Source organism: Poecilia mexicana, unplaced genomic scaffold, assembly GCF_051168715.1.
Source record: "Poecilia mexicana isolate PSO_F unplaced genomic scaffold, ASM5116871v1 scaffold_7, whole genome shotgun sequence".
Classification (NCBI taxonomy): Eukaryota; Metazoa; Chordata; class Actinopteri; order Cyprinodontiformes; family Poeciliidae; genus Poecilia; species Poecilia mexicana.
Genome location: NW_028263376.1, coordinates 12126318 through 12139549, shown reverse-complemented (window position 1 = coordinate 12139549; position 13232 = coordinate 12126318). Strand labels below are relative to the sequence as shown.

The 13232-nt window shown below is 42.0% G+C and overlaps 1 protein-coding gene across 2 annotated transcripts in view; it reads right to left on the bottom strand.

Annotated features, from left to right (window-relative positions):
• samd11 (sterile alpha motif domain containing 11) overlaps window positions 1–13232 on the bottom strand; it is a 62873-nt gene that overhangs the window by 28760 nt on the left and 20881 nt on the right. For both annotated transcript variants that reach the window (XM_014985848.2, XM_014985849.2), the window contains exon 4: window positions 7205–7314. In XM_014985848.2, coding sequence (XP_014841334.2) covers window positions 7205–7314 — 110 coding nt within the window. The remainder of the gene's footprint in view (window positions 1–7204; window positions 7315–13232) is intronic.

Genomic DNA, 13232 nt, shown 5'->3' with positions numbered 1-13232 from the left:
GTGTGTGATGTATTTTCACAGCACTTACGCTTTGCACTGCCGTCTACGTTAGATATTCGTTGCATTTCTATGTTCTGCTGGAAACGTTACAGAAATTTTGGACATGCCAAAAAATGAATGGATGTCTGATAAATATTTATGTTTCACAGTCTCTTTTGAAACAGAAGTCAAATACACAAAGATATAAAATATTAGGTAAATTATGTTAAAAGGCAGTAAGACAAGAACAGCTCTATCTCATCATATTGCAGGAAAAAATTTTCAAATGACGATCCCTGACATCTTTTGCTGAGCTTATATCAACTTGTAATTTTCTGCTGCTTCACAGATACACAACATAATAATGTATTTGTGGTCTTATTGTACTTTTCTGTTTCTTTTAGAGTAAAAAATACCAATACAAATGCTGACTTGGTGAGATATCACTCATTGACTCAACAAAGAGTGATTTTTCAAACATCATGAGTACAAAAAGACGCACAAAAAAAGGGGAAAGAAGAAAAAACTTAGCTGGGAATCTTTGGATTTTGTTACTGTGGAATAATTCAGAAAGAAAAGGAGAAAAAAGGTGGTTCACTAATGACCTACTGTTCGATGTTTCTTTTCAGGTCTTAAGGAGATTCAGTCCTTATAACATCCAAAGGAGATGCAGATAAAAATATTAAAGAGCTCTAATGTACAAGACCACGTACACACACACACTTAATGCATGTGACAACCCTTTTATTTCTCTGTAATCTTCTTTTATGATCTCTTAAGTTGTTTTTTTTTTTTTTTTTTACATTTTCAAACAATGTACCGCTTTTGTGTTCACTGGTCCATTCACGAACAGAAAAAAAAATAAAAAAAATAAATAAATCGCTGATGGTCTCCATCTATCGTATTAGAGAGTCTCCATTAGTTAAACCTCTTCTTCTTCCAAACAGACACACACTCACATCCACACCCAGAGCCTCTCATGATCAAACACACAAAAGTCGAGGCGTCTCTCGAGCCGTCCTCACTCAAGACGGCGTGTCTCCTGAGCGAGCGCCCGAGGGCCAGAGATTTGAGGGCGGAAAGCTTTTAAAGCCAATTAAATGGGGCTTCTTAGAGCACCGGTGCTCCCTTTTAATGCCAAACCGAGAGCTTTGCAAGCAACTACACAAACCATTTTACCCCCAACGACACTGCTTAGAGTTAAGTTTCCAACTCTGTGCTTTTTTCCCCCCCATTTCCTAAATTTTACGGAGGAATTACTGGTTGCAGAGTGAGGAGCTCTGTTTCAGCTTCAAACCTGTAATTTTCTCCGTCAAAATACCCAAATTATTAGCCCAAGACCATTATCCTAGTAGTAATAACAGTCTAAATGGTAACTTCTCAAGGCATGTTTTAACTTTTGTTTTAGTGGGGCATTTGAGTTCCTCTGTATTCACTCGGTGAAGGACAGTTTGATCAGGGAAGGAGGAAAAGGCGTTTTAACTTTCATGTGACAGGGCAAATCTAAGGGCAAAAGGAGCAATTCCACCTCCTTTTTTCCCCGTTTCCTCCTCTCCTTCAAACGTCAGTCGCCCTCCTTCCTTCTCTCCGTCCCATAGAGCTTGTTGACAGTGCAGACAGCCAGACTCCTTAATTCCTCTCTTACTCTGTTAATCTGTCATCTTTATCAGGCCGGGGAGGAGGGAGAGCAGGAGAGGGGACGGCGAGGAGCCGGGTAGCGGCGGGGCGGGGGTGTGACAGGTGGGGACGTGGGGTGGGCCGCAGCCACAGCCCCCCGATCAATCTCCACATTACAGCTGACAGAATGGTGCTAATAACTTATTGATCCCCCTCCGTGCGCCGGGGCCTCCGCCGGCCCTGAAAGCCCTGCCATTGATTGGCTCACGGGCCGATGCAGCTGGGAGAGGGAGCGGCGGCGGGAGAGCGGGGGAGGAAGGGATGGGGTTAGCCGATGGAGGCGCCTCTGGTCATGCTGAGAGGAGGATGCACTGCCACCAACGTGTGCAAATCAAATGGCGAAAGGCACTTTTTTTTTTTCATGCACAAATTCAATGCTTTCCTAGACCCAAATTTCAAGAGAGAGAGAGCAAGTGAGGGTGTGAGTGATAGATGGATGGGCGGACAAACATTTGCTTGGTCAGCATCAGGACCAATAAGTGACTGAATTCTGACAATAATTTCACTTCACAGCCTTATGAAGCGACATAAAGCTCTTTGTGATGATGTAACTAATGTAACCTCTTACAAGAGCAAAACTTGAAGAATACACAATTTAAAACCAGAAAAACACATTTTGTTTGGACTGATTTCTGTTAGAATCAGTCTGACTTCTGATTTCAGGAATCAGACAGTCACCTGCTTCCCTCTGTGCACCAAACCATCAGACTGGATCTGGAAAGTTTGCAGTCTGCTACATGTCCTGCTGAAACCCGAGAAGGCCGACATGTCAGCAGATCTAGCTTTAAAACGTCAACAGGTTGATTCTGTAATGTTTTATGCTGTCTATTATGTCCCAACATCCATTTATTTATTTAAAATCTCTGATTCACAATGTCACAGAAGCAAAAAATATTTTTGAGCTTCATCTCTAATGAAAGTAATGAACATTCAGAGTAACTAGCAACAGATCAAACAAAAAAACTACCTTTCATATTTCTTGCATAAGCGATTTTGTTCTTAAATGAAGATTTTAAAAGTCCGTCTGATCTGTGTGACCAGAGCTTTGGGAAAATCAGACTGCTGATTCATGTCCTTTGACGCTGCCCTGAAGACAAGTCCTTTCAGTCTAAGGTGTTTTATTGGATTTTAGAGTTAATGAATACAAATGCTTCTCTCTGTTCTGCTGTGGGCTTATTAGAGGAGACGACAACATTACTATAGTAAAAGCGACAGGAAAAGAGCAGCCGGGGTTTTCAGCAACCAGAACAACAATATTAAATGCTTTGCAACAACAACATGATTTAATCATATTTTTAACTTTATTTTGACAGAGCACGAGATTCTGATTATTTACATGATCAGATAACATGCTTTAACTCCCCACAATCCTAAATCAATATGCATTTTAAAGCTTTCACATTAGTTTTTGATTTTAAGTTCTCCTTAGGTTGAAGATGAAGCGCATGACTAAAATCACTCATGACTTTTGAGAAGACCACATTAACAGGTTTCTGTTGCTTTGCTGCCATAAATCTGTTTGTGCTTTATTTGCTTTTGTTATTTTTAGTATGTCTTTAAGCTGGTGTTCTCAGTGTAAACAGTCTTATTTGCATGCACTTAAATTGTAGATTATTTTATAGTCTGATGGGTAATAATGGCACACTTCCTGTACGTTCTGTATGATAATAAACTTGCTACTCAATTCAACATGTCCATCAACCAACAGAATGCACTTTCCTGCTCTTTTGAAGAGTTTAAGCGGAGATGTCTTTGTGATTCTTGTGTGTTTTGTTGTATTTAAAGCTAGTGTTGCTATCAAATAACTTGAGGCACTCTGTTTTGTTTTTCTCTCTTTATATTTTGCAACCCTTAGTGATCAAAATTGTGTTTTGCAGGTGGGATTGTTAAGAAAAACTAAACGGGGACATAAGTCAGAAAAAATCTGATCGGTGCATCTTTAATTGCCACACATTCAAAGTAATCTGCACATGGCGAACATCAAATATGCAACATATTTACGTAGCACTAATGAAACCAATATGGCAGCTACATTTGGATGCCCTGGTTTATTTAGTACCAACAACTGAAACACATATCTGTTTGCTTTGCGTTAAACTCAGGTGTTTTTCGTTGATTAAACAGAAGCTTTCAGGCATAAAAAGAAAAAAAAATAGTTTATTGAGGAGATATTTTCTAAAAGCATTCAGGTGAATTTATGCGTTTATATCGGAACAGTTAAAACGTCCTATACAAATATATACCTGCTTTTTGCCTACTTGTAAAAACTTGCATCATTTAGACACGTTTGCCTTGAAAACATGCTAAACGACAAAAACAACTGAATAATTCTTAATAGTTTATCGATTTCATTCTTAGTTTAATCATAACAGCATTTTTCTGTCCCTTTTGTTCATGGCCACTGCATATAAAACTCATAAAACTCACTCGTCATTATAGTGCCACGAAGTTTTTAAAGCACCTTGAATCAAGAATGTGGCAGAAATTATTTAGCTCTTCTAAACGAAGAGTTAACTTCACAACTTTGTATTTATATCATCTTTAAATAAATCATCTGTAAGAACTGTTTTTACCTTTCTGCAGTAATGGGCTTTTTAATATAGCAGTGCACTAACACCTCTGTTAAGCAGTTTAATCTTTATAGCTGCGTTTCCTGTGTGTTTCAGTAAGATCAAGTTAAACATCACCGCTGAACCTAGTATGTCTGCTTTGATGAAAAAGTTCCTCTCTATGCTGCACAAACAATAACTTGCTGGGAGGACTTTGAAAGCGATCCCCTCTTACAATTAACAAGACAAGATGCAGATTCACATGCGAGCAAACACCTAAAAACCGTGCAGGGAAAGGTACGCATGCACTAACACACACATGAAAATGTGCCCCAAACCGCTGCTGCAACCCCCCCCCCCCCACACACACACACACACGCCGACAGGCTGTAACTGCATCTGGGAGCCTGAGCGTGCAGAGCGAGGGAGAGAGAGCGAACGGCGGCCCGAAAACACCTTATCTGCCTGTTTGAGTCTCTGGTCTGACCGCAGAGCCACAGTTTACAGTCTCCACAGGCAGCCAGACTCTCAACGTCGGCGCCCTGCTCCCTCCACCGCCTCCCCCTCCCCTCCCTCCGCTCCTCCACCTCTTTCCCACTTCTGTCTGAATAGCCAGTGGCTGTGGAGGGAGAGAGCGGAGGATGGAGCGCGGAAGAGAAGGAGGGAGGCAGCCCTCCTGTCTGTCCCTCAGATTTAATTAATGGCCCACTCCGGCTCAGAGACAACCCGGCAAGCCTGCTTCCCTTTGCTCCTGACCTCTGACACACGCACACACACGTGCACACTGAACCTTTCTCCACCATCGTTACAGCTCTCCCTCCTCTTGAACCGCCGCCTCACTCATCAGCTTTCTTTTTCTCTTGATTTCCAAACGTTTCTTCCATCGGTATCGTCTCCCACTGTTGCGGACTTTGAACCTGTCCTTCACAGTTCGCTTGCTAAGACTTCAGGTAGAGAATGTCAAACCCTGGGACGGACTGGGTGCACACAATTTGATAGCAGGAAGCTGGTGTTAATGTCTCATCTTTCGCTTGTACTTCATACACGTCTCACCCATCTGTGTTTGGCTGCAGCTTGTGTTGACGCTGCGTAGGCATGTCTTTACGGCTATGTGTTGGTCGTGTTTTAGAAAAATTTGCGTCTAATTTCACTGGCAGACAGAATCAGAGCCAGTGGCTGATCGGATTGGACTTGTTTACAGACACAAATCGAGCTGCTTAGGCAGCCTGTTAAATCTCCCGTTAGTGCTCAAACAGGCCGATTTTAGGGTCTTGTCAGAGGGCGTGCTGCGCTAACGCCGTCCCCACCATCATCACCCCGCGTTTACCTCAACCTACTTTTCTCCTCCTTCATTAGAAAGAACAAAAAAAATCTGGTGCAGGGTTTAAAAATCTCCATTAGCTGATTAGGACAGATTTTTGGGAGGGTGGGGAGAAATCTGTCCCAAACGGGGGGTCTAAGACTCTGCCTAAGCTGGTTGTGGCGCAGTCTGATAGCCTCCTCCTTCTAACAGCTCCACCTGATATCACAGGCACCGTATGGTCAATTAATCCGGCAGACAGAGGCGGAGAGCGCACAGGGAGAGGGTATGGAGGTGTCAGGTCGGGGTGATTATGCCACTTGCTGAGCCTCCAGCTAGTGGGGTCAAGATGAAGAGGGTCCAACTACGGAGAGACTTAGATGAAATGTATTGGCTCCATAATTGATTGATCTAAAGTTTGTTGGAATAGATAATGACATGTTTTTTTGTTTTTTTGTTTTAAATGCGTTTACCTACTTTATGTTGTCAGACTGGTTCTATTTAAGTGGTTTATTGACTCTACAGGGAGCAGGCCAGGCTGTGGCCACTGAAATGAACTCTGTTTTTCTAAAAAACTAACTACTGTTTTCAGAGTTAATTCAAGGTTTTCCACACAGGGACAGGTTGGCTGGGATAACATTTCTGTTCTCCGATATTGAAAATATATGGTGTTGTAAAAACATCGGGCATATTAAATGTTTATAGATGCAACTTTGAAGTAGTATGGGAAAACATACAAATAGTAACAATTATTTTAGTTACTAGTTATTCCATTAATCATTCTGACAATCAGATTTAAAAAAATGGCACATTCAACAGATTTTTTGGTAAACCACTTAATTTTTATATGACGTTAGAAATACATTAACAGCTAAATGACTTAATTATTAGTAAATTTGAATCAGGTGAAGCTAAATCTATACCACTTGAGGAGTTTTGGTTAAAACACATTTACAGACAAAGGTGTTTTTATATTAAACGCACAATTTTCTCTTAACTGCTCCAAGTACGTTGTTTTTTTCTGGAGATTGCCTCTTTTTGAGCCTGTTAGCGATCAATCGATTACTAAATTAGTTGATGAATGTTTTAATAATCGATTCATCGCGGTTGATCCGATTAATCGTTCCAGCCCTACATACAGAACACAATCCTATGTTCTGTATGGTAAGCCATTGAGTTTTGTAATACTAGCCAAAATGCGACAGTGACACGCGACACGGAGGTGAGCTCCGTTCGAGGAACAGTGACCAACGAGTAACCTCAAACGGTTTACCTGACAAATAGCTGTAATTAAATGCAGTCTGTGTCCTATGAGTAAGCTGCAAGAAAGGCTATTAGCCTAATACATGCACACTATGGTTCCTGGGCTCACATGAAACCAGATTAAAAGCAAACAAAGCTATTTATTCTGAAGTAATTTAAAACAGGGGGTTTAACATGAAATCCTGGGGTGCAGCAGAGAATCTGGGAAGAACATTAGGCGATCAACTTAAGAGTGACCTTTAGGAAGGAGTAATAAGCTTATCGTCAGTTCCCTCAGCTGAACAAATCAGCGTTAATTACAGAAAATGGAGCATGTACATGTGCAACAGGAGTTATAAAAGGCGGCATCTATCATAGAGCTAAATGCGAAGGCAGAGAGAGGGGGACTGTAGAAGAGGACAGAAGCAGGAGAGAAGGAAGATTGTGGGTTTCCTACCTGTGTGTCGAGTACTGGTGCTGTGGTCAGAGGCTGACTGCTCCTCGGGCATACCGTGCTGTCTGGTGTGGTGCAGGTTGGAGATAATTGTAGAGAGGTCACCGTCCCGACTGGAACAAACACACACAGGAAGGGACAGCGCACTGAGAAAGAAGCTACAAACTTAGCAAAAACAAACAAAAAAAAAAAAAAACACACGCTCATTCGACCAGATTTAACCAGAGAAATCCTCGACTCGGATAGAGCGGCGCTCAACTAAACACAGACTCGGCTGCTACAGGTAGCCGTCCTGTCGGCCGCCTCTTAGCTCTGAGGTCTGTAATACACTGTGACAGACTACCGTATCCAGCACTTTCAGCTCTCATCCCCTGCTCATCTTACGCACTAAGATGTATTAATGAACATATTCACAACTCATAAGGAGTTTAGCAGCTTAAAACCTTAATATGGCTCTTTTAAAACCGTAGCTACTGATGGCCGCTTATCAGAAATATGGTAACTACATTCTGTGAAAAGTTGTCTCAATATTTATATATTCCACCAAACGACAGTGTCAAACCAATGGCCTTCACTGTTATATTTAGTGATTAGTAATGCTTAGCAGAAAAAAAAAAACGACACAATCTTAGCTTAAGGTTTTACTTCGACCTTAACATGAAGTTCCTCACAAGCAAAGGAGTCCAAAAGCAACATGTTGTGTCCTTCATCACCAGACGTAGCATTAGGAGAACGGTTTGCAGGTCAGGCCTCCATTTGACTGAGCCGTGTCCTTCCAAATTTTCTATCTCCTGTTTTTCCTAAACTCCTCACACAACTGTGACATGGAGCTGTTTCATTTGCAGTCTGATTACCATCCTGATTGCATTAAAATGGAATAATCATAGGAAATAGGTGCTTAGCGTTTGCGGGGCGTATGTCGGCGCCGGAATATGAGTTGTTAGTGCTGTGGCAAACCATCTCTATGGAAGCTGAATAAACCCTGGTTTAAGGTTTAAAGTGCCGTTAACAACTGTTCTTCAAACCTTTTCACATTTTGTTCCATGTGGTTTCATGTGACAGACCAACACCACAATATTGCATAATTCTAAATATAATTTATTGGTGTCAAAGGAAAGGATTTGCAAAGTTTTCACAAGATTTCTAAATATGCATTTTCCCCTTGTGTTCACCCTCTTTTACTCTGTCACCCAAAAATAAAACAAAATGTTTTTAAAAGTCACCATCTGCGTGTAATTTTTCCATCCCATTATAAATGCAATTTAACTGGCAATATGAGGCTAAACTTGAAAACTGATGTTTACCAGGGGTCAGTGATTTCAGCTAAGACTTTACTTTTTGATACTATTAATCAAACCTGCAGTGAAAATATCAATTATTCAGCTGACTAGTTTTCAGCTAGTCAGCTGAAAACTGACTAGCTTTTAGCATCTCAGCCATTAAAGAAATGTTAGCATTAGTGGCATTTGGAACCCATCCAAAGGGAAAAGTAGATAATTAACACATAACATTTGAACAATCCTACCAAATATGGCATCTGAGAAGTCAATTACAATATATTGGTAATGTTTTGCACACTTATCATGATCGTGATTCGGTAAATATTGTGCAGCTCTAATGTTCTCATGCAATGTTCCTGAAGTTGAGCTTCTCTGTCAAGAAGAATGGTGAAAAAAAACAGTCTTAAGTTGTACAAAGCTGGTAGAGATGTGCCTGAAGATATAATTGTTGTGAAAGGTGCTGCTACAACATACTGACTCTGGGGGACACAAAAATAATTGAAAACAACACATTATTTTCCTTCCACTTAACAACTGCACTGACGTGTTGATCTGTCTCTAAAGATCCAGACAAAACCTTGACGTTTGTGGTTTTAAGAAGATCAAATTAGGAACACTTCAATGGGTGTCAATGCTTTTGCAAAGCAATGTGCTACAACATACTAGGCTGCATTGTCACATTTAATTTTTTTTTCAGTTAATAAACGTGCTGAATTTAAACTTCACATATCAGCAGCATCCATTGATTCAAAACAAAAATCTCATTTAAATCCTTGAATGGTCTCCCTACCGAAATCCTCTTTGAAGTAGATTTTGGTACGACACGGTAAGCACAGTTTAACGGGGAAGAAGCGGTGAATGGTTCTTAGCTGCCACCACCGTGACGAGGCCACACTGTTTGCGGCTGCTGGATTTGGGTTTTTTTACAGTCCCATGATTACAGGCTCCTGCTGTAATGTCAGGCTTTCGGTCTCCAGGCTGTTTTCCACACACTAACAGTAAAGCTGAAGGGTAGTACTGAGGGCGTCACGCTGGCCTCACCAGTCACCTCTCAGTCACAGAGAGCCAGTGACTCAGAAAACAGCCCCAGACAAAACAGCCCCCTTCGGTTGCTAGGCAGGAAGACGCTTGATTGGACTTTGACTTCAGACTTTTTCGACTAATTACAGACTTCATTTTTAGGGTGTAGCTTGCTAAAATTGGTAGCTATCTGTGTCTGCGAGCCCCGTGATTTTCTTCAAACAGAAAACGAGAAACAAAGGAGGTTTGTTAAAAGTCGTACAATAACGTATTATCCAGGGAGTCCGGCAACAAAACACAACCTCCACAAACACTACGATGCACCAGCCTAAGAAACTGCAGCCAAGTCAATCAGTCAGATAGCTGCTTTATAACACCACCCTCTGTCCATCATTTAAAGTGATCATGATAATGCCATCCTGAACTTCTCAGAGAGGTGACGGGGTTATTATCCCATGGCGAAGTGGCTCCTCTAAGCCATGAACGCCAAGGACATTGTTAGTTAGGTAATTAGTGCACTTCTCTTGAGCTGTCCCGCCTCAGCTTGGGCTAATGAGGGCTTAGCCCTATCCCCACCCACCTCTGCCCTCCCTCCACCATTCCTGTGGGTGGTGACAAGGTCATACTCGACTCATGGAAGATGGAGAGGGGGCTGGGGATGCGGTTTAAAACCCAGCCACCTGAGTCAGCGCTCCCTAAGGAGCTTCTGAGGCCACGGTAAACTGGGAAGGACGGGGGCCGCGGCGAGGATAGACGGGGTTATGTGGAGGCTATTGGACCTGGCGGCTAAGTAGGACATGAGCCGCCTCCTTATCACCTGGGCGCATGCCGGAGACAATCATCTCATCCTACGCTCATCCCTAAACTGGTCAATACCGGCCCTTCATCGGCTCACACAGAGCAGACCCGCTGACCCCAGAGACAGAGGGGCGAACTCAAAAATCTGTCCTGAATTTAACTGGTGTTCAACATCACTGATCATACCAAAACCCAGGATGATTTGATCTGTCATCCTAATGCCTTTGAAATCTGTGGTGGTATATAACAGCTTGATTTATATGTCCACCCCACAGGGGGCGGAGCACATCCTGAATAGGTTGCTAGTGCAACACAGAGGCAACACAGAGACAAACTCACCCCGAAGGGCAATTAAAAGCCCTTTGGTGTTGAACTTGCCTGGTTTTGAAATGTGGAAGGAAGCTGGAGTACCCAGAGAAAACAACCATGCACTTGGAGAACAGGCAAAGTCCACCTAAACCTCAGGCCTTGGTGATGTAAGACAGCAGTGCTAACACAATGCCCCACCAGTTAATAAAAGGTAAAACCACAAGTCTGGACACTAACTTTGTGGTCAAAATATGTATTAAGTGTTACATTTACACATAAGAGCAATAAAAAAGCAAATATTCTTTAAGATTTCAATGTAATGAACATAATGCAACACAAATGTGGCAAAAAAAAAACAAAAAAAAATTTCGATAAATTTCTACATCGTTTACAAATCCCTCCTATTAAAATGCATCAAACGGATGAACAACTACTTTCTTGGAGTTTAATGTCTGCAAACTCAGTAGAGACAGAAAAAAAAATTGTCAGTCCAACTTTACAAACATTTTAGAGGACATGGAAAGGATATTCTTAAAAATTAATTCTTTATCTTTGCCTCTGGAAAGTCATATAGAGACAACACTGCTGATTCCAGCATCAATACACTTTTTAATTTTGGATTGATGACAAATTTATCAAATTTATCAAAACGAATCTAGCACTACATCCACTACATCCAAAAACCCTCCCCTGGAACATTTGTTGAGCTCGGATCATTTTTCTAGGCGACAAGTAATGAGAACTTTGGCTCCATGTTTCTGCCTCACCAACTCCTCAGTCGTTTCCCTGCTTTTTGGCTGACATTAGTCCTGCTTCGCTTGTCTGCTTGATCATTTTTGGTCAATAATCAACTTGACTTTTGTAGAAAACATATCCAACTTTCACAAAGCTCTTCGATGTTACAAGCAAAGTTCATTCCGATTTCATAACAAGTGAGACTGGTCGCGTTGTGGACACTGAAGACATTTAAAGTGAGCGACGGCCGCTGCAAAAGAGAACTGTGGAGAAAACAGGGCGACGTTAAAGCAAATCCTTCTTTCCTTATAAGTGGATGTGCTTCCCTCAGCGTGTACTTCCCTAAAGTACATGCTGCAATTTAAACCAGCCCAAGCAACATAAAAAGCCTCTTCCACTCACATTAGGAGTCAGCTCAGTATAAATGCACAGTAGTGCCCCACTGTGGCATTGGCACATGAAGCTGAGGCAGCAGAGCTGGAGGTCACAGTGTGAGCTGGCAGAAGCTGGCAGCCCGGCACCCTGACGCCATGTCTCACACCAACGCTGGGAAGGCGCTGACAGTCAGACAGCAGGGATGTGAGGGTGTGCGAGGAGAAATGGAAGCGAAGGAGACAGAGGAGCGGGGTTGTGAGTGCTGCAGAACATCTGGTGCTTACAGGTTTGCCGGAGACAACAGCCGGACTGTGCAGGCTGCTGAAACCGGTGCAGGTGGCCCGGCAGCAACAATCGAATACAGCCAGGCGAGATGCAATATTCACCGAGCAGAGCACAGAGAGGCTAACGTCTCAGCTGCAACACAACAAAGCGTCTAAAGCGGGACGCATTCCGTTCCTGTTCGGTAGTTTCATTTATTTATTTATTTATTTTTGATAGTTCGGCTGGTTCCTGTTAGCGAATGTGTTCACACAAGTCACGCTCCTCGCCGTCGAATCAAGCGGGACTCAACAGTGAGCAGAAACGGTAATGAATAAATACAGAAATAGATACATAAATAAGTAAGAGTAGCCCGGCTACACTTCTCCCAGTTGTTCCTCTGCTGTACGGGCTGACATGAGGTCGATAAAGCAGCCAAGGGCGGGAAAAAAAATATAAAAAATACACTGAAACAGAATATGCCGCAATGCTGCCGTGCTGCACTGAAGTTCCTCACAGTCTTTATGGAGTTATATATGTTTTACAAGCTGCCTTTTTAATATGCTTTTAATAATATTGAGAGATATTCATGTTTCAAGCAACATTTGATCCTTCGTGCTTCCACAAAACTCTAGCTTTACCTGACTTAGTGTAATGTTACATTTTGAATGATAGCCTCTGTTTACTTCAAGTTAAACTCCTACTTTCAGGCTCTAGAGACAAGGCAAACGTTATTTTCCAGTAAATATATCTAAAATGATACAGCCCTACACTGAAATAATGAATGTTTTTGCTGCTAGCCAACACCCGATAAGCAGCTAAGATCTATTGACTGTGTTTCCATGGTAAACGCATGCAAACAAGGCCAACATGTTTCAAAGTGGAAAGCTCAGCTAAAAAGCTATAAAACCTCCGAGCTCTCTAATTAGCGCTTCAGGGGCAGAGCCATTTCCAGTAATATCACACTGTTCGTGACCCCTGACTGGCATAAGGTAATGACACGGCTGTTCGATAAATCCGGAGGACAAAATGTCAAACCCGTCACGCACAGAAAGTACACTATCGGTTTATTTCTCTTAATTTTCTTTTCTTTCAGAGGAGTCGGAGTCAATGCTTCTCCATGAAAAGATCTGATTTTGTGCAGAGAAGCTGAGATAGTCATATTCTCCGACAGGAATGAGGCAAGAATTTAGTTGACGTGTGATACCAATAAAGTATTCCTAATCTATGCATTATCATTAAGGTAACTCTTC